Raw genomic sequence first — 24742 nt, forward strand, 5'->3', positions numbered from 1 at the left:
GGTTTGAAGTCAATAATAACTCAAATGTTTATGCAGGGAAGCACAGGTGTAACTAATAACATTAACAACGGCCTTTTTTTCCATTGTGAACACCTAACAGGAGTTCCGTTTCAATTAAAGTATCAATAACGCCTGTGATTTTTCTACTATAATGTGTCAAAATGAAAAAATCTGCTTCGTAAAACTATTGATCAGTGGGCTGACCAGACGCAAAACACCAGTGAACACAGGGGCCTGCTCAGTAGCATATAAGTAGTCACACGGTCGGGTCCTACTGTGTTACTGTTCTCCGGCCTCCTGAGCGTGGCCCCTAAGCCTCCCTCTGGTTGGGGAAGCAGGGCCTCGGTGATTGGTCGGGATTAATACCTGATATAGAAAGGATTCAGTTTGATCAGAGCACCAGCGTCACAGTCTGGGCGGCGAATAGAGCCTTGGTTCTTTTTGGCACATTTGTGTGGCTGGATGTTATTTGTTGCTGCATTTAGATGCTGCTCTCCTTTGGCCCGAAGATGACCAGACTTGCTGACGATTGTCCTCGGTCGTGATGACGTAACATCGTGGTGCGCGGGCAGATGTCGGGCCTTTTAAAAAAAATGAAGACCATCTTTAAAGTGTGTCCCAGGCTTTCTTTACAAGGTCAGTAAGCGATCCAACTTTTTTTCCTGCACAATTTGGCCAAAGAAAGGTCACAACTTCACATAACTTCTCAACATAGGAAAGCAAACCACATGCAGCAAATAGTGATAGCACATGTTATTACATGGCCTCCACGAAATGAGGTTAACTGTACCATGAAAGCACTGGAAAGCAATAGCTCCCTTGCTGGAGATGAATTATTTGGATTATTACACTTATGCTTTTGTTTTGAAGGATAGACCTGCAAATAGGAAGTTATTTTTCTATTTATTTCTCTGGATTTTATAATAAAAGCTTAACTAGACAGTAGAGTAAATGAAATCTTGATCCTGACACGTTTCACGATCGTAAACAAAAATCTCAAAAAACCACGGTAATATTTGTGCCAGACACCGGTCAGTTCAGTCCATGTGTGCAATGCTTTCTGGGGCGTGAAATAATAGCAGAGACCGGTGGGAGAGTCGGACATGCACGAAGAAATTAGTAACGCATTATACTTTGTCAGTGTGCTTGTTTGAGCACCCATGAATGATTGCAATCTCTCCGTCTCTCTCTCTCTCTCTCTCACACACACACACACACACACACACACACACACACACACACACACACACACACACACACAAGGTGGGTGACTGCGGGGGAGACTACTCTTGATGCAAAGTGTGTGCAGTTAAAAATAGTTTATTTGTTTATGCAGCATACAACACTTCAAAGACAACTTTAGGCAGCCTGGTCTGACAACAAACAACTGTTCAGTGATGAGAAACTGTAGCGGACCTGAGCGGACTCACAGCGTACAATAATTGATCAGTGTGAAATATTTGCAGAAAAGCATTGCATACTGTTGTCAAGTTCCTGAACATGAAGTCTTTGTTGTGACATGGTTGGTCCTTTAAAGCTACACTAATCAATATATTACCAGTGGATCACATGAATATGTAGAAGGTGAAAGGTGCTGCCTCTTTTAATTGATTGTTTGGCAATTGTTTTCTGGGTGTCTGGTTCGCAACCCCAAGCTTTTTTTTAAGTCAAAAAAATCTGCACAAACCGTCGTATGCTACCTGCCCAACAACAAAGGACAGACGGACAAAGCTAGTAACTAACTGGTGAACAAAGCTTAGCATTTAACAACTAGAGAACCAGATATGTATCTCAAGAGTTGGTGGGGACCAAAACAGAGGGAAAGGGAGAGTGAATATTAAATGTACATTTATTTGGTGGCCAAAAACTCAACTCTAAATAAATGTTTATGTGTCTCTGTGCCTGCTGGCAACTGTTTGCTAGTTTAATAACACATTCACCAAAACAATTTTTTGAGGCAATTTTCATCAATTAATGCAGCTTTAATATGTTGACGTGCACTTATTATATATCAATCTTGTATTTCAAAACAATTTTTTACCCTGAGAATTCAGTTCAAATTTGATTAGATATGCTAATTAGTTGTTCATATTTCTATGTTCATTTTGATGCAACTATAAATAGAGTTTAATATGTTCTGGAGGCACTGCGCACAGATTCGGGACATGCAGACTAGCGAACATGCAGCTGAGCCTTAATCTTCATAATCAGGCCATTAAAGCAAAATATACACTTTTTAGGGGGGAAGTAATGCAGCCAACATGTCAAAAAGCAACAGTCAAAAATCTGTTCACTCACTCACAAATACATAGGTGTTTCTTAAATGAAGGACAAAATTGGTAATCCAACCACAGATAACTGTCAAGTAGCTCATACTTTGGTCTTATGCAGCAATCCCCCTCTAGAGACACATTTCAGGTGACAAAAAAGCATTTTTTTAATCGACACATTCCTCTGTGCGTTCAGAAATAGAGCCGACTTCCTCGCCAGGAACTCAGAGCACATTCGCTTTTTCTCCAGCTGTCTCCCTCGGCTTTTCTTGTCTCAGTGAGCATTCAACCACAGCCAACCGTCACCTATCAAGAACAGTGTGTCATGAATGAACCAGTCTGACTTAGTCACAGACGGACAAGGCTTTTGTTCCTGTACTTGGCTTTGGTTTGCATCCATGACACAGTGTATGGCGTTTGTCTGGATCTGTTAGTAGATTGCATGATATACACGGTTGCAGCAATGTTGATTTTTCAAAGGGGAGCCACCCTCGGGATGCTTCAGCAGAGACTGTGTTCTCTGCTGATTTATGTCAGTGGTTTGTGGGTGCTCAACAATATCTTCCATTTTGGCAAGATGATGTGTTTATAGAACTTCATTCTTCTTACATCAGCAATGATGTGGTGCTGAATTAAATGTTAGGTGTCAGTGATTTTTGTGATGCAAACAACCGAAGATATAAAAAGAAATCACCTCACAGAAAAGCATAATATATGTATATATATATATTTCCTTAAAGAAATAGTTTGACAATTTGGAAAATAGGCTCATTTGCTTTCTCGCTGAGCTTCAGTTGAGAAGAGTAATACTACCCTTACATCTGTAAACTTCAAAGCTAGAGTCAGCAGGCAGTTAGCCTAGCTTAGCATAACGGCTGGAGGCAGGGGGATACGGTTTACCTAACTCTTTCCAAAATATGACCAAACACATCTCTACAGCTCACTAATCAACATCTTGTATCTCCTTTGCTTAACATACAACAATGTAAAAAGGGGCAATTTGAGGTTTAGGAAGGAATTTTGTGGTGGAACTACATCTTAGCAAACAACAGCTGGGCGCAGTGACTGTAGGCCTACACAGCAAGAAATAGTTGCAGCACATAAAAAAATCACATATTGTTGTTTATACATTTTAAGATACAATGAGTCGCCTCTAAAGCTGACTAATGTTGCGAGGTGTCTTTTTTAGCAAAGCTAGTAGCATGGCTCTGTGGATGGCAAAATCTGCGCAGACGTCCATGGTCATCTGAGGACGATGCCTACTGATTCTGTTTCTAGTGAAATGTCTCAACAATTATTATGTAATTTGCCAAAAAATTTGGTTCAGACATTCGTGTTCCCCCAGGATGAACTGTAGTAACTGGTGATCTCAGCTGTACTTTGTGTTTAGCGGTAATTAACAAATGTTAGCATGCTACCGCACTTTAATAATTGTTATTATTTTAAAAATATATCTTAGCGCCCCTACACGGTCCTCGTTAGTATAGTGGTCAGTATCCCCGCCTGTCACGCGGGAGACCGGGGTTCAATTCCCCGACGGGGAGGTATTACTTTATGAAAGGGGAGGTGGAGCAGGGTTGGCACCTCAATTCCTGTTTTCTCTGGTGCTTTTGCCTAAGTGTACTTGGGCAAAACACTGAACCTCAATTTGTCTCTCTTGTGAGTCACTTTGGAAAACAGCGTCTGCCAATTGAGTGAATATAAGTTCCCTTCAATAGCTTGTTATTATCACATAAGAGGAGTTCTATTTGTACAAGTGGCTCTTTCTTTCTTTTTCTTCTTCTCTTTCTTTGCTTTTTGCCTTGATTTGACAGTTGACAGTCGAAAGTTGAAAGCCAGGAGGAAACAAGGGCAAAGATTTGTATCTAGGCTAGATGCGTCCTCCTACCCTCAGTCTTTATGCTAAACTAGGCAAACCACGTCCTTTCTCCAGCTCTGCACTCAACACACATACCTCAGAGGTACTGATCCTCTGATCTCACACTCATAAAAAAAACATATAGAAATCATATGAGTTGAATGAATTTTACACTTTTTTTCCTAAATTGTCTACTACAAATATCCAGTAGCTCAAAATGATAATTGTCAGTCTAAAGAGTTGGGGAAACTGCTCTCAGCCCATAACTCAACCTTGTGAGTTTGCAGCTTCGTTTATCCTCCTCTGACTCCACTGATCTACTTTTGGCTTTTAGTCTTGAATGAATGGCAGCATCATATTTTGGGAGCAGCAGTGAGTTAAAAAGACTTCTTCCCACTCAGTAGCTCTCGGTGTGTCTCTGACAGTCTGTTCACCCAGAGTGGTGGGAGGAGGACTCGGGGGATGAGATTTAGAAGTAGCTGCAGCAGCCTGACTTCTCCTTCTGCGATTCAATGTATTCATGGATCTGGAACTTGGGTTCATTGGGGTGCTGGACGGCTCGGTGCTTCAGCTCCCTGAAGAACAGAACCAGATCTCAGACAGTTTAGAGAACAGTACAGATGGATCATTTTAACTTATAATGAATCTACTAACATCAAGAAATTACCCATATCATGTGTGTACCAGCATTTAAAAACAAAAAACAAAGCTGGCTGAATGTCAGTTTGTGTGATCTACCTCTGATGAAATGGAGGTTCCCTCCTGACCACAGCTAAGCTGATATTTTCAGTATTACTAAGTAAATTATATGGCGTGTGGCAATTTAACTGCTGACCAGAAAATTAATTTAATTTTTTAATTTTAGAGGATTTTACATTGTGGTAAGAAAAACATTATGTGGCCAAACATTGAGCAAACATTTCTTGCCATAAAAGCTGTAACATGAACAAACTATGAGTAGAATAAGAAGTGGTGCAGTCTGAACAGTGATTAGAGAAAGGGAGTGACTGACTCCTTATAGCTTTTAGGGGAAAATGTAACTCTGAATAATGTACGTGAATAACTGAATGAGTACAGTGTTTTATTTAAATATATTCATTACATGTTTATTGTTAAATCTTGTCTCCTGTAAAGTAGAACTGTTTTAATAATCAAATTAAAACTCTATTTAATTGTCAATATATTAACAAAAACAAGTGATGTCTGTTTTGCAATGTCTAATATTCTTCATATTAATCACATTAATCATATAAATCTATGGTTTATGATGTTTTACTCAAAGATGTTTTATGTAAAGAAATCAGTTTGATCATTGGTATTGTATTAGGATTTAAGTTCATTCAATCATAATAAATATTTTCAGGTGCGAATTAATATTAATTACAGGATTCCTATTCAGTATTTAGGTATATAATATGATACAATAATACACTGGTTGTAATACATTATAGTTTTTTAAAAACAAAGTTGGAATTTGAATGCAAATGTGGGGTTAGTAAATAAATAAATGATTAAGGTAGAAAGACATGATTGATTAATTCAAGGATTTTAGTAACAACTTAAAATTTACCAAATATCATCACGGCCTTACTGAACTTTCATCTTAATTGAAAAATGAAGGGCCTTTAAAGTATAAATCGAAGGATGGCTTTCATGTTATTTGGTCAGTTTTTATCAGGTTTTTAGTTCTTACAAAACCCCTTAAATCATGTTGATAATTCATTAAGAAGAAGAAGTAAAAAGTGTAATAACCGTCATATTTAATGAGAAATACATTAATTACATCACAGTTAGTGGGTAAGAATGACAACAAAAATGGCTTGAAACTGTAATGAATGGCTAAATACCTGAAATTTTCTAATGAAGCACTGAGTAATTACATTATTTAACAATGGTATTATAGCATAATCAATAAAAATATGCTTCACCTCAAAAGTGTTTAATGTGTTATTGTGCATTGCTATGTATTAATACAGTGGGACCTTTTTCAGAGGGGCTTCTTATTAGATTTGAAGTTTGTAGCAATTGGTTATTAAATGATCGCTGAACTACTAAACACCAGTCAGTCAAATGAAGCAGAAAATGCTTCAGAATTGTACTTTGCACCATAAAAATGCTCAAAGTTCAAACACCATCAATCAGTTACATACCGATGGCAATTCAGGAAGCACTGGTCAAAGGAATAATTAAAGCTAGCTTAGTGTAGAGCACAAAGAAGACACAGAAGTTGCAGTGTGTGTGTGTGTGTGTGTGTGTGTGTGTGTGTGTGTGTGTGTGTGTGTGTGTGTGTGTGTGTGTGTGTGTGTGTGTGTGTGTGTGTTTAAAAAATCATTATGTGCCACTGTTTCCTACTTGGCCACAGCAGTGAAGGCCAGCTCCACATTGATTCCGGTCTTGGCACTCGTCTCCATAAAGGGAACGGAATACTCCTGAAGTCATGAAGAGGAGCAAACAACAGTGAACAAGCTTGCGTAATCTAATTCAGAATAGTTTGTGTTTATGGCTGATGTTGTTAATTATGTAATATCATTTAATATCGGAGAGTGTAGTACTTTTAAACATTTTGAATTTAGCTTGAACACACTGAAGGACACTAAGACTAACAGTCACTGAGCTGTATTGTATTTAGGACCATTCAAATGAAATGTTGGCCAGACTTAAAAATTACATCGCCAGCATGTGCAATGAATGTATAATGCATTGTGTCTGTTATAAAAACAATAAAGAACCGCCTCAGTTATGGTTGTACAGTAGTGAATGATATACTCACTCTGGCCAGCCTCTCTCCTTCATCTCTTCGGATTGCTCTCTCGCTGCTCATGTCGGCCTGACAGAGAGGTTCACAACATTGCTGTATATATTGCAAAAACATTGCAGAGCAGATTTTTGACCTGCACCTGCTCATCAAAACATTGTTCAGTCGACCTGCTAACTGGTTATAGTTCCTGTCATTTGTAGTAGACAATAGCTTTCTTTTTGTATATTCAGTTGACATATTTTTTACAGTACTGACATGTATTGTACAGTATATCTCCTATCATGAGACACGACAGTTTTCCAGTCTGGTTCAAACAAAGATCACTTCCTTTCCCTATCTTCCCAACACGCTTCTCTTCACTTGCTGAGCTTCTCAAGCTGCTCTCTCTCACCTTGTTGCCCAGCAACATGATGACTACATCGCTCTGTGCATACTCATGGATCTCTGTTAACCATGCCTGCAACAACATAGACACACAGACGCATGAATACATAGTCAAACAAAACAGACAACGTCTGTTTGGATAAGACTTAAGCTCAGGAGGGAGGTTAATTATAACAACGCACACACATACACACACTTGACAGTATCAGTCCTCTATGTCTTCATTAGTTTTTGTCAAAGGCCATTTTCCCTTTCTGACCCACTCATTTCCATATCCTTCTAGGCTGACATGGCCCAGACTTACCCTAATGTTGTCAAAGGATGATTTGCTGGTGATGTCATACAAGAGGAGCAAGGCTTTAGAGACAAAACCAACAAAAAATATGATGAATAAACACATGGGTCTAATGTTGCACATCTCTACAGAAGAGTGACTTTCGTGGATAAAAAGTAAATCTGTGACTCAGTAATGCAGATTATGGTGTTTTTGCCGCACCGTGTGCATCTCTGTAATATGCATGTGTCACACTTCGGAACCTTTCCTGTCCTGCCGTATCCCAAATCTGAAAGAGAAAAAGGAAAAAATCTATACTTGGTGATCTGGCCTCGTTTCACATGGCTAACTATAATTTTCAGCTGCAACAGTGGTGCCCAAAAGGAAACCAGCCTGTGCTCTAAAAACAGGCTGCTATTGTGAAAGCACATCAAGTTTTTCCGCTGGAACTGATTTATTTACTGACCTGTAGTTTGACCTTTACATCGTCCACAGTCACCACTTTATTCTGAGAGAAGCAGAAAACAGATTTTAAATCATTTAGGAAATGGCCAGAGAGATTAAAGACTCAAGGCTCAATTTGTCCAACAAGAAAAAAAGAAAAAGAAAACATCTTCTCAGTTACTTTCAGTGGTATCTTTCCGTGCAGATTGTTTTTCCAATTTATTTGTCCAGGTTTTGAGTCCTCTGCCTCCACTCCGATACATTGAAAAATTACATCTAAAAATTCAACAATAGCATCTCTTTGGAGAATTGGCGTTCCTGATACACTGTACAATCCACAAACCTCACTGTCAACTGTTTTCCCCGGAACCACCGTTATTATGGGCCCTTATTTGGTAGTTTAAAGGCCCATTAACGCAAAAATGTAAAATGGCGCAACGCCAGCAAAATGAATTCATGTCCCTGTAACTGCTGTAATCAGTGGATTCACTTGCAGGTGAACCCTTGTGGATCTTTCAACTTTCTACCCACAACTTTGGTGAGCATGCGAACTTGCACCGTTTGTTACAAAAAAACAAAGAGTGTTATCAGCGCTTTGCTTTCCCCTAGTTCTTGCTCTCGTTCCAAACCTTTCGGCTGCGATGTTGGCGATAATTGATGACATGACCTGAAGCCATCGGTTAGCATCACCTTTGGCTGTGGCTTCAACGATTCCCACCCGCATCCTGCTGGCTGCAGGCCGCCGGACCCAACAGTGTTGTGACTTTGTGCTCAGGGGTGGAGCCTGAGTCCATTGATCCCTCCTCTTTATCACAGTACGAGTAGCTCATTAAATATATATCACAGAGAATTAGTGGGCCGTTGATGTTTTTCTCCATTTTGTCTGAAGGGCTTTTATGAGTTGAGTTGGAGTGCTTCTGTTTTCTGTTTCTGTGAATCAAAATTGTGTGTTCTCCTGGGTAACAAGGACACTGCCTCTGTAAAGACCTGTTGCTGTTGAATTTTTTGTATGTAATTTTGCAGTACTGTGAGCGCCACGAACAAATTTTCATTTACCTTCATTGTACTGGGGTAGAAGCAAAAAACTTGCACCGATTTCTCAAAAACTGGGCCAATAAAGCCAAAACTAACTGCATTGCTAGATATTACAAGAGCTAAATGAGAAAATACATTTCGTTGAACTGACACTTAAACATACTGTATGTCTTGTCCCACTTCATTTCAACAGGAAAATTGAGTGTACATGCACACACACACACACACACACACACACACACACACACACACACACACACACACACACACACACACACACACACACACACACACACACACACACACACACACACACACCGTGAATCCGATGCCCACTGTAGCAGAAAAGGAGCCAGGAATGAACTTGCCCTGATCGAACTGCACCAACAAAGATGTCTTTCCTACTCCACTGTCCCCGACCAGGATTGTCTGCAGGAAAAAACACACACAAATACACACTTAGGAGTCTTACCAGCAACAGTGACCTAACCCTGTAGAGTTAAACTAATACAGTCTTTATCTATATATATATATATATATATATATATATACACATACTGTATATAAATAAAGTATGAGTAAAATGAGTTCAGGTCCGGTTCAGTAAAAACTATATTGCAATCAGAGCCAGCCTTGAAAAAAGCTTTCTGGCTGAACAGTCACACTCATCTTAGAATTTTGAGTTATGAGTCAGCATCTGCGTCATGGTGGACATTTCAGCTTCCAAGCAGCACAAATGATATTATCTTTTAGAAGAGCTTAGCAGCGCACCGCTATTACAGTGTGACTCACAGGCTGGAGGAGATAACCTTCCAGACAATAAAAATGAATGAAAGGCAACATTCAGAAGCAACCAAGTTAGACCCAGGGCTATCAGTCAATACGGGCCTGTAGTCGACACCTCCAGACACACACACACTGCCCTCCAACTGTAAGCGTCTATTGTGTTGTGATGGGTCATTTTTGTTCGGAAGTGATCTCGACCAAATAACAAAATATCTAATATTAATTTCGACCCTGTTGAGAATGTACGCTGATGTTCAGAAGTGGTTTTAGCAGGACATGTAGTCAGTCATCAACACCTGGTCTTGAAGATTCATTCTTCGAAATGGCGAGTGAGTTTGACATGGTGTTGAGAATTGGTTAAACTAAGACACTTGGTTAAGGTATAGTCAAGCGTCTTCTGCGGAGATACATATAAACACAGAGAAAGGTACAGAAGGGTGTTCTGGGTAACCACAGAGCCAAGATGGATACCTCCCACACGGTGCAGACTTGCGTGTCAAGCAAGCTGACTGGTTGATCCAGCATCCTTTCATTAAGTTTTCGTTGTTTCTTCTCTGATCTGTGATCTTATATTAGGGCACTTCAAGAAACTTAATATCAACGCCCATATTGTCATTGTCCTGTCCTTTTACATGTAAAAATCCTATTTCTTTCATGTTTGTTTCATAGATGTAGTGGTTTGTTTACACTGTCACCGGGGTTCTGTTTTCTGATTTCTTCTGTGTTTTCTTTACATTGTGATTCGCTAAATGGGACATTGTTTGGACATGTACATTACACCCGCAATCCACTTAGGTATAAAAGAATCCCACATGCAAATGTTTCCGAACAACCCCCATGTGTGTTCACTTATGTACCGTCAAGAGAAGAATAACTACAGCATCAGGATTAGACAACCAAAACCCTTGATCGAGCACTCTCTGCCTTCATTTCCTGCCATCTCTGTATTATGAGCTATCTGAGAGAGGCGCAAAATACCAAAAGTGATTTTGGTTGGAGTCCAAATTTTGACCCCGTTCTGAACAGCTACAGAAAGTCAGAAGTGGTCCCGGTTGAACGTCCGCATACCGTACTGAACGAGATGACCAAAAAGTGGCCTCGAGCCTGGATCAACTAACCTGAAATGCTACACAAGCAAGACAAAGCAAGGAGGTAAAAAAAAATCAAGTCACGGTAATGCAAACATCAGCTAATCCGGGCAGGGATTCAACTGCAACTCAGTTTTGTCTTAATGCTTTATGAATGATACCGGCTTGAAAGAGATAGAAGGAGGGAGAAAGAGGAAAGGATTAGAGCCAGGAAGCGGGAGCAGCTTCTCTCAACAGTTAAGGGTTTTATAGATTCCCTTTGATCTTAGGGATTTTAGAAACTCTCAGAAAAGTTTCACTCCTCTGTGGTGGAGAAAATAAGGATCCTGCCTCAACAATCATTCTTTGAATTTTCATTTCAGCTTTACACAGGTGTCCACAATAACTTCAAATAATTGGTCTGCTTCTGGAGTACACTCTGCTGAGAGTGAAGTCAATGAAGCAACTGAAAGAAGAATTATGCTTAAAATATATAATGTTTGGAAACTGATGAATAGGTAAAGCTATAAAATGTTCAATGCTTTGGAGCAAAGGAACCAGTACGCAAAATACAGGTCGTCTGAGGGGTTTCGGACTGCTTCGTTTGTATCCCTTGAACACTTCAGAATGAAATTTTTTTTTGGCGGGTCTCAAAAACTAGGCTACTGTAAATATTTTCTGTTTATAACGTTAAGTGTACTTGCATGTTGACAGGTGAGGAGCAGCACGGGAAATATGACTGACAGTGAACAGAGAGAGAAAGGAGAAAGACACAGTATGTTTTCTTGTGTTGCATTTTAGAGCTACTTAAACCAGATCTGCCCGCTGTTTTGTTCTAACACGACCCATTTTAGCTGCTTAGCTTAAACACTTTGTACGCACTCAGTGTTTGTATTTTCAAACTTTAATTTTTAATGTTACAGGAGAAAATCTTTTAGGATGAGGACTAACCGACGTGTTTGGTAAAAGTGACGCTATCCCGGGTAAGGTTGGCCGGGGTTTGCTGGAGTGTGAACCAAATCCACTACAGAGCACTACAGAGCTGCTAATGTTAGCTTAAACTCTGATAGGATTCAGGACTGGCTTCCACACAGTAGGGAATACGACACCGTGCATGTGCTAGTCATGAAGGGGCTTGTTTTTAACAATACCTAACTAACGTAGTTGGTTAGTGATATGCTCCTTGGCCTTGGAAATGTCGAAAAAGCTGACATTTGCAGCTTATGCTTTAGCGTGTGATTTGGCATGTGCGAAATCCAATCCTATTTCACACACAGAGTGGCTTTGAATAAAATGCAGTGCATATTACAGACCAGCATCAATATTATCATTTAACTTTTATTAGTGGAATCTGTTTCCTGTTTACTGGACATCCTTGAGAGTATGTAACATAATGCCTGCACGTGTGTATGTGAGGACAGAACCAATGGAGTGAAGCAACCCCACCTGTAAAATTACACATATGTACACGTAACGATGATCAGGATTTAGGTGTATTTGTGGTGGGAGAAGGGTATGATGCTGTTTCTGTGGTAACAGAGGTTAGCGGCAAAGTCAGCCCGTCTAATAAAGTCCCACTGGAGCATGGAGGCAATTAAGTGAAAACACCGCAGATGTTCAGGAATTAGACACGGATAATGGAGACGATGTGTACAGTATATTGTGCGTACTTGCGTGTGGTGTGGAGAAAGAATGATAAGGAAAGAGAGAATTTGATTTTATTCATCTTAATGGCTAACAAACAGTTATGTCCCAGTAAATGTCCCTTCTCCCTGTTTGGAACATGTTCTTAACAAGAAAGAAGCTACTTGGAGGCCATGATGGTAATAAACGTGTGTAGAGGTCAAGTGTGGAAGTCCCTTTACTATATGTCAGAGTAACAACTCTGTGGAATGGGGCGAGCCTGCAGTTCTGCTGATTGCTCACCTCTGCCTGAGAAGTGAGAAATGTCACTTTTATCTTCCTGGGGAATATAGGCTACTCTGAAGTCTGTGACACGGGCAAGAATGTAACTTCGCTTGACACTTCTCATATTGCCACTAATTTAGACTGTTCCAGATTAGCAGCAGCAGATTACTGTAGCTTCCCAATTTCAAAGTCTATCCGATGGCTGACACAAATTTACATTAGTGGCAGAGTGTGTATGCCTGTATGTGTGCTGATCTTTTTGTAGGACAGCTTCTTTTAAGGTTGAAAATGCTTGCGTTCTCCAAAACAGTATGGATAAATTCCTCTATTAAAGTTTATGTAATTTTATATCAAAATAGCAATTTGTAATTTGATGTAGTACTTTTTTGGAATTTCAAATAAGAAACTGTTCATAGATAAAATAAGCAGATGGAAATTAGCAGAGGGCAAACTGATGAACTCAAATAAGATTATATTTTAAAATAAATAACCTCAGCATTAACAAAACGATATAATGTGGGGATCACAACTGATGTTTTAGAGAACTGTTGTGACCACAAAAATAGAATGAGTCACTGTTCATAAATTAGGTAAGAAAATTCGGTTAGCTGTAACACAACCTGATAGGATTACAACATGGCGTAGAGTGGGCAGCACATTAGCCGAGCAACAGCAGCTCCGGTATTGTAGGTCACCAGCTAGTTACACGTATAAAATGCTGGGATTATAGATTCGGTGCATGAAAATATACTTTAGCCACTTTTAAGGGCATATAGATTGAGTATCAGGCGGGTCGGTATGTGCCCCCTTTAAGCAGCTGCATTAATTAAAGTAGGAGCTGTTCCGTCAGATGTGCGAGAGACAGACAACTGAAAAACACAGAAACACTTTCAGGTAGTGTACACTGGGTAGATCACAGCTGTTTCACTAAAACAACAGGTGCCTGCTGCTGCTGGAAATGAGGGTGACAGGAAAGGAATTTGCTGGCCATAAAACCAAAACAATGTGCTGAAAGACACTAAAATGCTCTGTAGCACTGAGGGGAACTGCACAGTTGGGTAATAATTTTCTGTGGTTTCATCACTATGAGTAACATTTTTCACATCACACATAGTCCTTGTTGACATGAACAATATTGATGAGTGTAGCTTTAAAGATTTATACAACTTCAATGGGAACCAGTGGGCTTGGAGAGCCACAAACACGGTAGTGAATTTAGAAAGTACTGAAAGATAGAGGAACACATTCCTTGTTTTGGTCTTTTAAAAGGATTTGATGTTAATTTTATAGCCTACTATTCTTTAAAGACATGTAAGAGACTGTTAAAGATATCTTCATATTATGATAACCTAATTTCTCAGAAAATGTTGAATCATATATCAAAAGATAAGCATAAGCACTGACTTTAGTAGAACTGTTGGCTGGAGCTTAATGTCACCATGGTGGTAAGATGTAGGGGAAGGGGAGTTATTTCAGCTCCATGTCTAACCACTGGCCTAGCTAAAGAGCACTCAAAGAAGCCCCTATTTTGTTGCGTAATCATTATTCCTCAGGGGGGTAAGAGTGGAGATAAAATTTTAAAAAAGACAATGTAAAAGACAGTACCAAAAAAAAACAACAGGGAGACAGAGGAATAACAGGGAGCAAAATGGACAGATTGACTTCTTTGTGGTGTTCCCCTGGAAGTACTATTCCTGATTTTTGAAAGAACAGCTTGCATTGCTATAATTTGCCCCGATGCAATGCACCTGCTCCCCTCACAATAAAAGCCTCACACACGCACCAACATACACAGACACACAAATGATCTATGGCAGTTAAAAGAAGCTGCTCAAAGAGCATAGTGATTACATTAGGCTAACGTGGTTTATGTCTCATTGGTCCATTAGCTGTTGGGAAAGCTCAGTTCTCACTAAACTCACATTAATGACATAAAGTCAATTAGCAGCAGTCTTAGCCTGAGGGACAAAATCATTGCTTTAAGTGCTATGACAATATGATTGGGTCAATGTGTAGATTTCAAGCGAAATGTCAATATTTTCTTGTAATAGTCAAAAATCTCCAACCAGTGGGAATTTGTAATTAATCAACAATCACATTAGCTTTTGGATACATTAAATTTTAAAAGTATCAGAGTGTGTGCTGATTTTCCACAGCGACCGATATTTGAAAGGGAATGAGGTCATTGGGAACTAATGGCCAGATGTAAAACAACAAAAAAACACAAGCCTTGACTGATCTCCCCCACATGGAACTTGAATCTATCCCTGCAATACAGCATAATATAATGTGACATTTTACTGAAGCCCAAAGGGAGTTTCTCTTTTCTCTTTGTTTGTTCTATAGATATAGATCAAAGGTCAGCAGTGGAAGGAATTCATTCAGCAGATACAGAGCAACATCATTTGGAGTCGCATTTCCAACTCCTGAAAAAAAAAGATACCTGGCTAGTTACTGACTATTTCTGTCTGCTATTTGGTGCTGGGCAGGTAGTGTTGCTGCCTGCTGCTGCTGGAGACAAAGATATGAGAGTGGTGAAAGTGAACCAAAACATTAAAGTTGTGAGTCGTAAAACCAAAACAATGAGCTGAAAGATGCTAAAAAGCCCCATAGAGCTGAGAGGAGCTGCAGAGTGGGTGACAATTCTCTCTGGGTTCATCACTAGGAGTGACACTTTTCATATTACACATAATCATTTCATCACTTGTTAATATAGAAATATCAATTAGAGCAGCTTTAAGTAAGATGATAAATGCAGGACTTTTACTTGTAATGTAGTGTTATTACATCGTGGTGTTGTTACTTAAGTAAACTACCTGAATTCTTCTTCACCACTGCAGAAGTACACAAGTACTCGTATTACTGTAACTGCATATGCGTATCCAAAAAAAAAATCTAAGCTCAAAGGTCCAATTGCCAGCTTTTAACCACAACTCACAGTCTCAATTCAGCAAACAGAGTTAACTCAGGTTACATCACATGACCTACATTACATGGGAAAGTTCTGGAATATTTCAATCTGGCATATATCATCAATCAGGGATGAGGAGCGGGCTACAGCGTCCTGATAAACTCACTGTTTTCTAACTCCATATCCCTAGATATTTTTTTTTTCATTTACAAACTCGTCTTCAGCCCCAACGAATCCTGACTCATGTGACATCACTTGAGGCCGTTCAACAGACTTCACATAGCTTCCTCTGGAGCCACACAAGGCTTTATACAACCTTTTTTCACATATCCAGTAGTACAGCCCAACAGACTTTGACGGAAACAGACTTTGATGTGTCAAATTTTTGGAGTTCCCCTTTAAATTGTCACCCCTTGGCCTAGGGAGCCCTCTAGACCTGCCGCGACTCCCTCTGTCTAGCCGCCTCCTAACTGACAAGACGTTGTGCTCTGTGTAGGAGGGTCCTCGCCGGTGATCTTCTGTTGTTGTAAGCTGTGGTTAAATAGTTTGTTGTAAGTCTTCATTACAAAGGAGAGAAGGCTGCTCTCCTTAAAGCCTCACTGTGTGAAGAGCAGCAGTCTGAAGGAGTCGTGTGTTTCTGGCGAGACTTTTTTTTGACGCGCAACAAGGCTGGGAACGGACCAGCAGAAAACTGCACCCAAGTGCGGATCAGCACCATGGAGAGCGCAAAGCCGCTCCGGCGCGGAGGCGTCCCCGGACCAATGTGGGGTTCGGGGGACGTTTTTCTGTCGAGTGACCAATAAAGAAATAGGAGGGGAAAAAAAGATTGACCTATATCGTGGGTTGGTTTATAGCTGACCAGAGAGCAGTCTTGCAAAGTTTTAAAAATTTGAGTTTAAAAACACCAAAACTATCCGGCGGGTTTAAAACCTGCCGCGGTGACCGTATCGCCATACCTTGTGCACTAATTCCTCGTCATATGCCGGAGCCGGTGGAGTCTTTGCCTGGCTGTCGGTGGTCTCCGTGGATCCGAGGCAGCGGCCGGGCTGGATCTCCGGGTAAGCCGTGGTGTAGTACGCCGAGATCGGCTCCATCGACTCCATCCGCTCCATGCTGCCGTCCTCCCCCCGGTGCGGAGACTGACAAATGACAACCCGATCAACACACCCCCGTCTCTCTCTCTCTCTGTCCCTCTCTCCCCTCCCCACGCGGCCCTCTCCTCGGAGCGCCCCGCGCGGCCCTGGAAGCTCCTCCTTTTGGAGTGAATCACGGTCCGCCGGCTTCCGCCCGCATCACTTAACATCCGAAAGGCGCGTCGTGATCGTTCAACCACATCACGCCGGAGACAATGCAGGGGCGGGGGAGGTGAGGGTGATGGGAGCGGGAGCAGGGGGGGGGGGAGTGGAGAGAGGATGCGACTGAGCGGCCGGGGCGATGTGAGGGTTGTAAGACGACGGGTTGTGCGGGTGGGAGAGATGCGGGCAAGAAGGGTGAGCAGGAGAATGTGAGCGTAAAGCGAGAGAGGAGAGAGGGAGGATGCTGCATTCACGGTATGTCAGAGCTTTGACCAAGTCCACGCCAAGTCCCAAGTGTACAAGTCTTTCAGCTTTCTGACTGCTGGCTATTAAAGAGGTAACATTTCGTTAAACTACGTTGGCACAGTGATTAAATTCATGCTGTGTGGCAATGTCAGGCCCCCCTTTTTTTTAAATATATATCGTTCTTCAGGCTTTTATTCTGGGATTTTAAGTCTCGACTCCTCACTTTTGTGACTTTAGTTCAGTGGTGATATTTGTCTGAGAACATTTACTCAAAACTCTATGTGAGAACAGTTTTGCACTGGACTGAAGTCAGAAAAATGAGGAATTGAGACTTGACTGCCTAAAAACGTTTGTAACTAAAAACCTGGGATACTAATAATAATAATAATAATAATAATAATAATACACACACACACACACACACACACACACACACACATATATATATATATATATATATATATATATAAAGCTATTCGCTACAAAAGAAAAGCTGTACTAAATTTCCATTTTATGCTATTTTATTCTGTTCTCCACTACATTTCAGATGGAAACTGATTTTGAAGACAATAACATTTTACATAGCCTACAAAACATGTGCTCATCTTATAAAATGGGATGCCACCAATGATCCACCTCCACCAGAAAAATATTGAAATGCTGTTTACACACGTTTATGCATCTGTTTAATATTATTATTATTATTATTATTATTATTAATAATAATAATAACAATGATAACAATGATAATAATAATAATGAACTCTGACAGGGGCCGTTCGACTGCATTTTGGTACTTTAAGTACATTTTGCTGTCAACAGTTATGCACCTTTACCATTATGCTAAATTTCCTTAAAGGACCTCAGTGCTTCTTCCAGCTCTGCCGAAGTCTGAGTCAAGTCCAAGTGTGTGCATATCTCTTATTTCCATATAACAGCCTGAAATTGCCCCTGAACCTGTTATGGTGACATGTGACCACACACCCTGCTCTTACATCTAGCGTACACATGGGAAATGTATTAAGTCATTAATTTTGTTAGAGTGGGCTCCTTTAAACAAGTTCCGATCATCATGAATATTAATCAGTATTTAATTTTAAAAAGCCTCATAGGTCAATTCAGGTGCGTCTCCGTCAAGTTCCACTAGAGTCTGCACAAGATTCATCATTGCAGAGCTGGTTTTGCCATTTGCCTGTTTTTCTTCCCCAGGGTAGTCTGAGGTGAGTTATTTCTGCTGGAAACTGAACCACTCTTCTGACATGGTGTTAATATGTACCTGCTGGATAATCCTGGAGGCTTAGGTGTCCGCGTAGCGTTCAGGAGCTCCGAACAAGTTAAAGGCACATTCGAAGGAGTCAGCTGTTTCCTACCAGCACAAAGGACTGACCAGCACAAAGGACTGGTCTTGTTTGTAAGATGGTGACGTACGTGAACCTGGGATAGTGACTGAAGAGAGAAAAAGTTTGATGTCTTCTTAACCTCCGACTCCGAGAGAGATTCCTGTGATGGCACCAGAGATACTGACTGTCATAGTGGCTTCAGGTGGGTACAGCACTTTCTGTTACTTTTCATTTTCAAAATTCATCTTACATGTTATGCTAAACTGCTGTAAAGGTAGGAAAAGTATAATTTTTCTTTCCTTAATTGATTTGTTTTGTTTTGGTGGCTGATGACCACTATCAGGAGTTGTACACACAGTTTTGTTTTGTATACAGCTCCTAATAACATCAGTAATGATATAGGAACAAATTAATAGTCGATTTACTGGAAAGAAGAGGTCTTTGTATAAGATTTATGTATGTACAGTAGACCAATCATTCGCAACGTTAAGACCAGTTACCGGTTTTAATGTTGTGGCTGATCGCTGTACGATAATGCATAAACCGGTTCTGTTTTGGGAGGTAATGTGTTGGTACAGTATTAAATGTTCTTGTTGTTTTTAATGATTTCTCATGCACTGAATAACGTCTTTTTGAAAGCTACTTTAATAAGGTCCATAGATAAAGACCTGAGGCCTCAAATGAAACAAATGTAACACTATCTGCATTCTGTCACCAGTATAGTCTGTGACTTAATTGGCTTGATTTTCATTAATCTTTTTTTTTTTTTTCAAATCTGAATGTGAAATATACTTTGCTACTAGGTATTGTTTCAAGCAAGAAACATAGTAACATTATCACTGTAAATCTCTCTTTGCTCATTCCAGAAAAAAGTGTATTGTAAATGGCTTACACACAAAACGAGCAAACAAAAATCAGTCTCGTAACATGGAAGTTATGATTATGCCTGAACACAATGTCTCACACCACTGGATGTTGGTTCAACTGAACTTTTTTAATCACACAATGAAATTATTTCTGTTTTTTTTTAACACAGAGTCCTATGTCATATTATAGCTTGTATGACATAAAATGGTCAGGATACTATCAGGTTACTGAATGTCTATTGAACACAACATCAACAACATGATGTGTCACTGCTTAGTCATTCCATTCATTTCATTCCATTTTTAGATTTTACTTACAAACAACAAATGTGTGTGGAAATTTAAATCACTTTGAGACAAAATGAAACATTTTCCAGCTACTAACTTGCCGGTGCAGTTTACCAAAATTGTATGTTATGTGCCATAACGTTAATATGCAACTTTAAACTGTAGATTCCACGTCTTCTCAGAGTATGAGTTAATTTCTTGTCCTTTTATTATATTTATGTCTTTTATTTGTTTTAACACATCAACAAAAATCAGCCTACATACTGTAACTGTGGGGGAAGATGCCTCAGGGGCATTTTGCTTTCTTTATTTTCTATAACATGTATAGTTCACTGCCTGATGGAATCCCCATTTTTCTGAGGCAGTAACTCTGTGCTGTTTCTCTCCTCCGTCTCAGTGTCCTGTGTAGCATTTTGCTTAGTGATGCTGATGCTGGTGGTGGTCCTGTGCAGAAAAGATCCTCTCTGCTGCAGATTCAGACCCCTCAGAACAGAAGAATATACAGTAAGAACAACTAAGGATGATCTTGTCTTTAGGTGTTATTACACATAAATAGAAACGTGTCCAGATTAACCTGTTAGGGGGCCCCAGGGCAAAAAATTGCTATTGGGCCCCATTTTACCTCCCCAGCAATTCCCCCATTTATGCATTAGACTAGCCTGTATTAAATGTAATGTAATAAGAAAAAAATGAATGTAATGTAATAAAAGATTTATGTGCTTAAGTTAGTTTGCGGTAAATTTAATATATATAGTTTTATCTAGGTATCTGACCATGCAACCACAATTTAATGTATAGTAAGTTAAAACTCAACTAAATTGACTAAAGTAATAATAGTTTTCTATCTAGATTTAGACCCGGTGTAAAACAGGGCCTCTTTGTCAAAATCATGGTACAACATGATACAAAATTAGCTAATGATAAACTATGGCCGATGTTGTATTTCAGTGGTGAAAAAAATTCAACAACACAAAACCGCAGTCATTAAATTACCCAAACCCACTGACACAGAGTCAGACTGGAGCTTTTGTGGCTCCTGAGGGTCTGGGGCCCCTGGGCAGAGATCACCAGATTCCTAATGGTAAAAAATAGTAACTACAGTATCTACATGAAAAAATTAGCATCTAATTACATCGCCAAGGGAGCCCTATTTTTCTGGCCAGTATCGCTACTACCTCTGAGCATTATAAAGTCACATTATAAAGAATGTGAGGGAAAAAGAAAAAGAGAGAAACAGGAAGAACCCTCTTTAACACACATTCAACCAGGAGGTCAGAGGTCATGGTCAGCTACACAACAACACACCTGGAGCTGATAGGGATTCGTAACAAAGTGCTCCTCAGTGCCGGCTGAGGAGCCAACATAAGATCTGTTTCTGCATAATACACAGGAGCACCCTGCCATCCTATTTAAAAAAAAACAAAAACGTTTTTTCGCTTATCTGTGGTAGTACCTGGCCACTCAGAGAATTTTGGTTTGATTTAACTAGGATATAAATGATAAAGATTTCTGCCCCCATCCCAAGAAAAGTTGAACGGAATTCCGTTTGTGCCGCTCACAGCAATAAAAACAAAATGACATCCTAAAAAATCTACTCTCTCCAGAAACAGTGTCTCGATAACTCTACAGGACAAACTGTCAGTAGGTTTCATTGGAACCACTTTTCTACCACAGAAATACTCCCTATTATTGAGAGTACAAGGGGCAGACAGGTTATTGCTGAAGTTTTGAGCTGGAGGCAGAGCAAATGAAATCAAATCTATTTACCCGACTCGATACCACTGGAGGTACATTGAGAATATTAAAACCTGTTAATCACCCTTTTAACCACTATGTGTGTTATGTCATATTTGCTTTGGGAAATGGAAGATTTAGGTTTTATTTTACAAAAGTGTATTATCTTGTTGTGATTTTAGCTGAGTTTGCTTAATAGTTTATATTTCTCTCACTATTAAAGTGGTCATCAACGGAACCTCAGACTAGTATGATTCTATTTCCTTCTATTTCAAAATGTGGCACCAACCATTAACGCTGTGTAGCTTTTTTAGCACAAGGAACTGTTGGAGGGTTTGAGTTTTACACGAATGATCACTTTTGAAAAGTAACCCGGAGTAAGATTTAATGGCCGTTCAGTTGCTGTAGAGCTTCAACTGTTACAAATTGCCATGGGCTCAACTGAAACTGTCAACTTTGTCAAATGATAACTATTATGATCTCCCTTCCGAGGATGATCTCCCCCATTACCACAGCAGACATACTTTGATGAGTATTGCCAATGATGAGCACTTTGCTACCATGAACCAGGGAGCCATTGGACGGCAGGTAAGAAGCTTCAGGAAGCAGAGCTGATTCGAATTGTTGCAAATCTTTGAAATGTGTCTTGCGCAGCTGTTAGAAATTTCTTATCGGAATATTTGTTTGTTGTGTGTGTGTGTTTGTGTGTGTGTGTGTGTGTGTTTGTTTGTAATCTAGCTTCATGGAAGGCTTTTTATCATAGGGAAGCCAACTGACTACCACATGGAGGGGTCCCTGCCGAGGCTGCCTTCCTATGAGAGTGTTCGTAAGAAGGACAGGCAGAGACAGATCCACAGTATGATCGCACAGCGCTTCAGCCTCAGTGGCTGCCACGATGAGGTGAGCATACAAAGAGTTACAGATTCTGTTTGGTCCCTCAGGAGGTTCCAGGTGGTTTGTCTAAAGTTCAAAAATATGCCTAACCACAATGCTCACTAATTAGCATTGTATTGTATTTTGTTTAAACATTACGCAATCAGAAATGTCAAAGCAACAATTTGTGGTTTTAGGGAAAGTTGCATGCTGGAACTATTTTGTGAGGAACAACAGTTTATCCATTCATCCAGCACTTCTGTGCAGTCGCTTTGGCTACACTGTGGGTTACCAAATATGGCAGGTTAGCACTGGTTTTAGGTCTGTGTACAAGCGTAAGGGTACCAAACCTGGTAACCTCACTGTGATGACAAGATTTTGGGAAGTAGCTGCGCTTGTTCTGTGCTCTGGCATTTAACTCCCCCCAAAACACAAATTGTCATTGAGTGCAGATTAAACCAGAAGCAAAATGTTAGTGAGGTTTAGAGGTGTTGGTAGTTGTTTTATTAAAATCCTTCGACTCAGTGAGGCTAGATGTTTCCCTCTACTTCTAGTCTATATGCTTAGCTAGCTAATCACCTCCCATCTCCAGCTTTATAGCTAAGCCAGTCAACATTTTTCACGATGAAAGAAACGCGTTGATTTAAGAGTTATTTCTGTAAGTTGACTTACAACAACCTGTACAGCTGCATCAATCCCATCCACGCTTGCTGCCATTTTTTGGCGGTGTTTCTGCCTCTATCTTTCAATGACGTAGCTAGGTACATAGCTAGCTATGTAAACCACATTCTTAATCAAATCTAAACGGCTCTCATTGATTGACTGTTTCCCCAAAAGCAAAGAAACAGTCGTAGTAACAGACCTATCTGAATCGCTGAACAAATCAGAGTTGTTGGGCTGATTTAGAGGAAATAGGATAACGTCTCTTATAATACCCAGAATCACTTCCTATGTTAGATCCTCCCTTTCTGGTAACTGGCCAGGTCATTCAAATGCTTTGCCTCCAATGTGTAACACAGCCTTTCTGTTCAAAGCTGTAGTCCTAAAGTCCAAGCTCTGATAAACCCGATAACGTCCACAGGCTTGTTTTCTTTCTCAGACTTTTCAAAGCTCCTCCAGAGCCACAGAAGAGCCACAGAGCCTCCTCCAGTTGAACAGTACCTCCCCATGACTAGTAAACTGACCTTTATGTTTAAAATGAAGGATCTTCTCTTTTAAAATAGATCTTTAGATATGTCACATCATAATATTTCCTTTGTCACTTTCCATTTTAGCCTCCACCAACATATGAAGAAACCCTTCGCCAGTCTCTTGATATTTCATCTGCAGATCTGCAGTCTCTGGACGTTCACCTTTCAGTCCACTCTCAAGATGTGTCCTCCGACACCAGTGAAGACACACACAACCTCAGTCGACCATCCACAGTGCTCCAAGGCCCAGCTTCCTGCTACTCCCCAGCACAGAACTCCAGGTTTCTGTCTGTCTGATGGTCCCAGATCTTTTGCCAAGCCAGCGCATAAGGACGAGGGCTACTGTTGTTAGAGCCAAGAGAATGACGCCATCAGGGACAAGAAAAGCATTTCGGGAAGGGAATGCTTGTTCTTTGAGGCAGAGCTATTGATAGATCTTTGTGATTCTGCTTAGACGTATTCTCATGATAATGACTCTGACTCAAGCTGTAAACTCCCCAAGGGTAAGAATAACATACTGTATCTCTGTATTGTCCGTGCAATTTCTGGTTGGTTTTACTGTTTATTTTTCCAAGAATGTTACAATAATAGGACGTTTTTAAAGGTTTGACAAATATGATTCTTTAGTGACTGGTGTGATTGTTGTTTATTCAGTATTTTTGCCTTTAGCTGCCTTTAGCGAACACCATTTGCCATAAACCATAGCTCACTGCAGGTCAGATGTCACGGCTCGATAGAAGAGGTGAGTCCATGACCAAGTTGAGGGACCACAAATATTCCAGACATGTGTGCAATAACAACAGGACAGAGAGGACTTAACGATTTAGTTTTAGGCAGCTAAATATTTGGAAGAATGACTTTAGAAGAGAATGTTGGTGAGTTTATGCAAATGGACCAAACCAATTTACAATTGCATACGTACCTGCCGTGTCACACTGGTAAATTTTTATGGGAACTGTAATTTCTTCTGTGCTCACAAAGGAATTGTTGTTTAACATAAAATCCCGGGTTCCCCTGATAGCCCAATGGTGAAGGCACATGTCACATAACGACAATGTGACTCCTGGCAGGGGGACCTTGTTGCGTGTCATATTCCTCTCTCTCCCCATGCTTCCTTTCTGTCTGCACACTGACTGTCAAATAAAGGCAAAAGGCCAGAAATAATCTTTCATTGAAAAACTGTTAAAATTATGAAGATTTCAATTTCTATGTGGA

General features: G+C 40.2%; 2 protein-coding genes and 1 non-coding gene across 3 annotated transcripts; 2 read left to right on the forward strand and 1 right to left on the reverse strand.

Annotated features, from left to right (window-relative positions):
* Positions 1–3742: 3742 nt before the first annotated feature.
* Positions 3743–3814, forward strand: trnad-guc. The gene has a single exon. It is a non-coding gene; the product is annotated as a tRNA-Asp (tRNA).
* Positions 3815–4597: 783 nt separating this feature from the next.
* LOC120794504 (ras-related protein Rab-37-like) lies at positions 4598–16813 on the reverse strand. Its single transcript, XM_040135622.1, has 9 exons — positions 16652–16813; positions 9342–9452; positions 8011–8052; positions 7767–7833; positions 7575–7627; positions 7278–7343; positions 6899–6955; positions 6481–6557; positions 4598–4703 (listed from the first exon to the last, which is right to left on the reverse strand). Exons 1-9 carry the CDS (start codon positions 16805–16807, stop codon positions 4598–4600), a joined length of 735 nt encoding a protein of 244 aa, XP_039991556.1. The 5' UTR covers positions 16808–16813.
* Positions 16814–17289: 476 nt separating this feature from the next.
* On the forward strand, positions 17290–24742 carry LOC120794540. Its single transcript, XM_040135679.1, has 6 exons — positions 17290–17327; positions 18446–18778; positions 20128–20234; positions 21957–22052; positions 22203–22364; positions 23612–24742. The coding sequence occupies exons 2-6, from the start codon at positions 18742–18744 to the stop codon at positions 23822–23824; spliced, it is 615 nt and encodes a 204-aa protein (XP_039991613.1). The 5' UTR covers positions 17290–17327; positions 18446–18741; the 3' UTR covers positions 23825–24742.

The sequence above is a fragment of the Xiphias gladius genome, chromosome 9, assembly GCF_016859285.1.
Source record: "Xiphias gladius isolate SHS-SW01 ecotype Sanya breed wild chromosome 9, ASM1685928v1, whole genome shotgun sequence".
NCBI classification, from domain to species: domain Eukaryota; kingdom Metazoa; phylum Chordata; class Actinopteri; order Istiophoriformes; family Xiphiidae; genus Xiphias; species Xiphias gladius.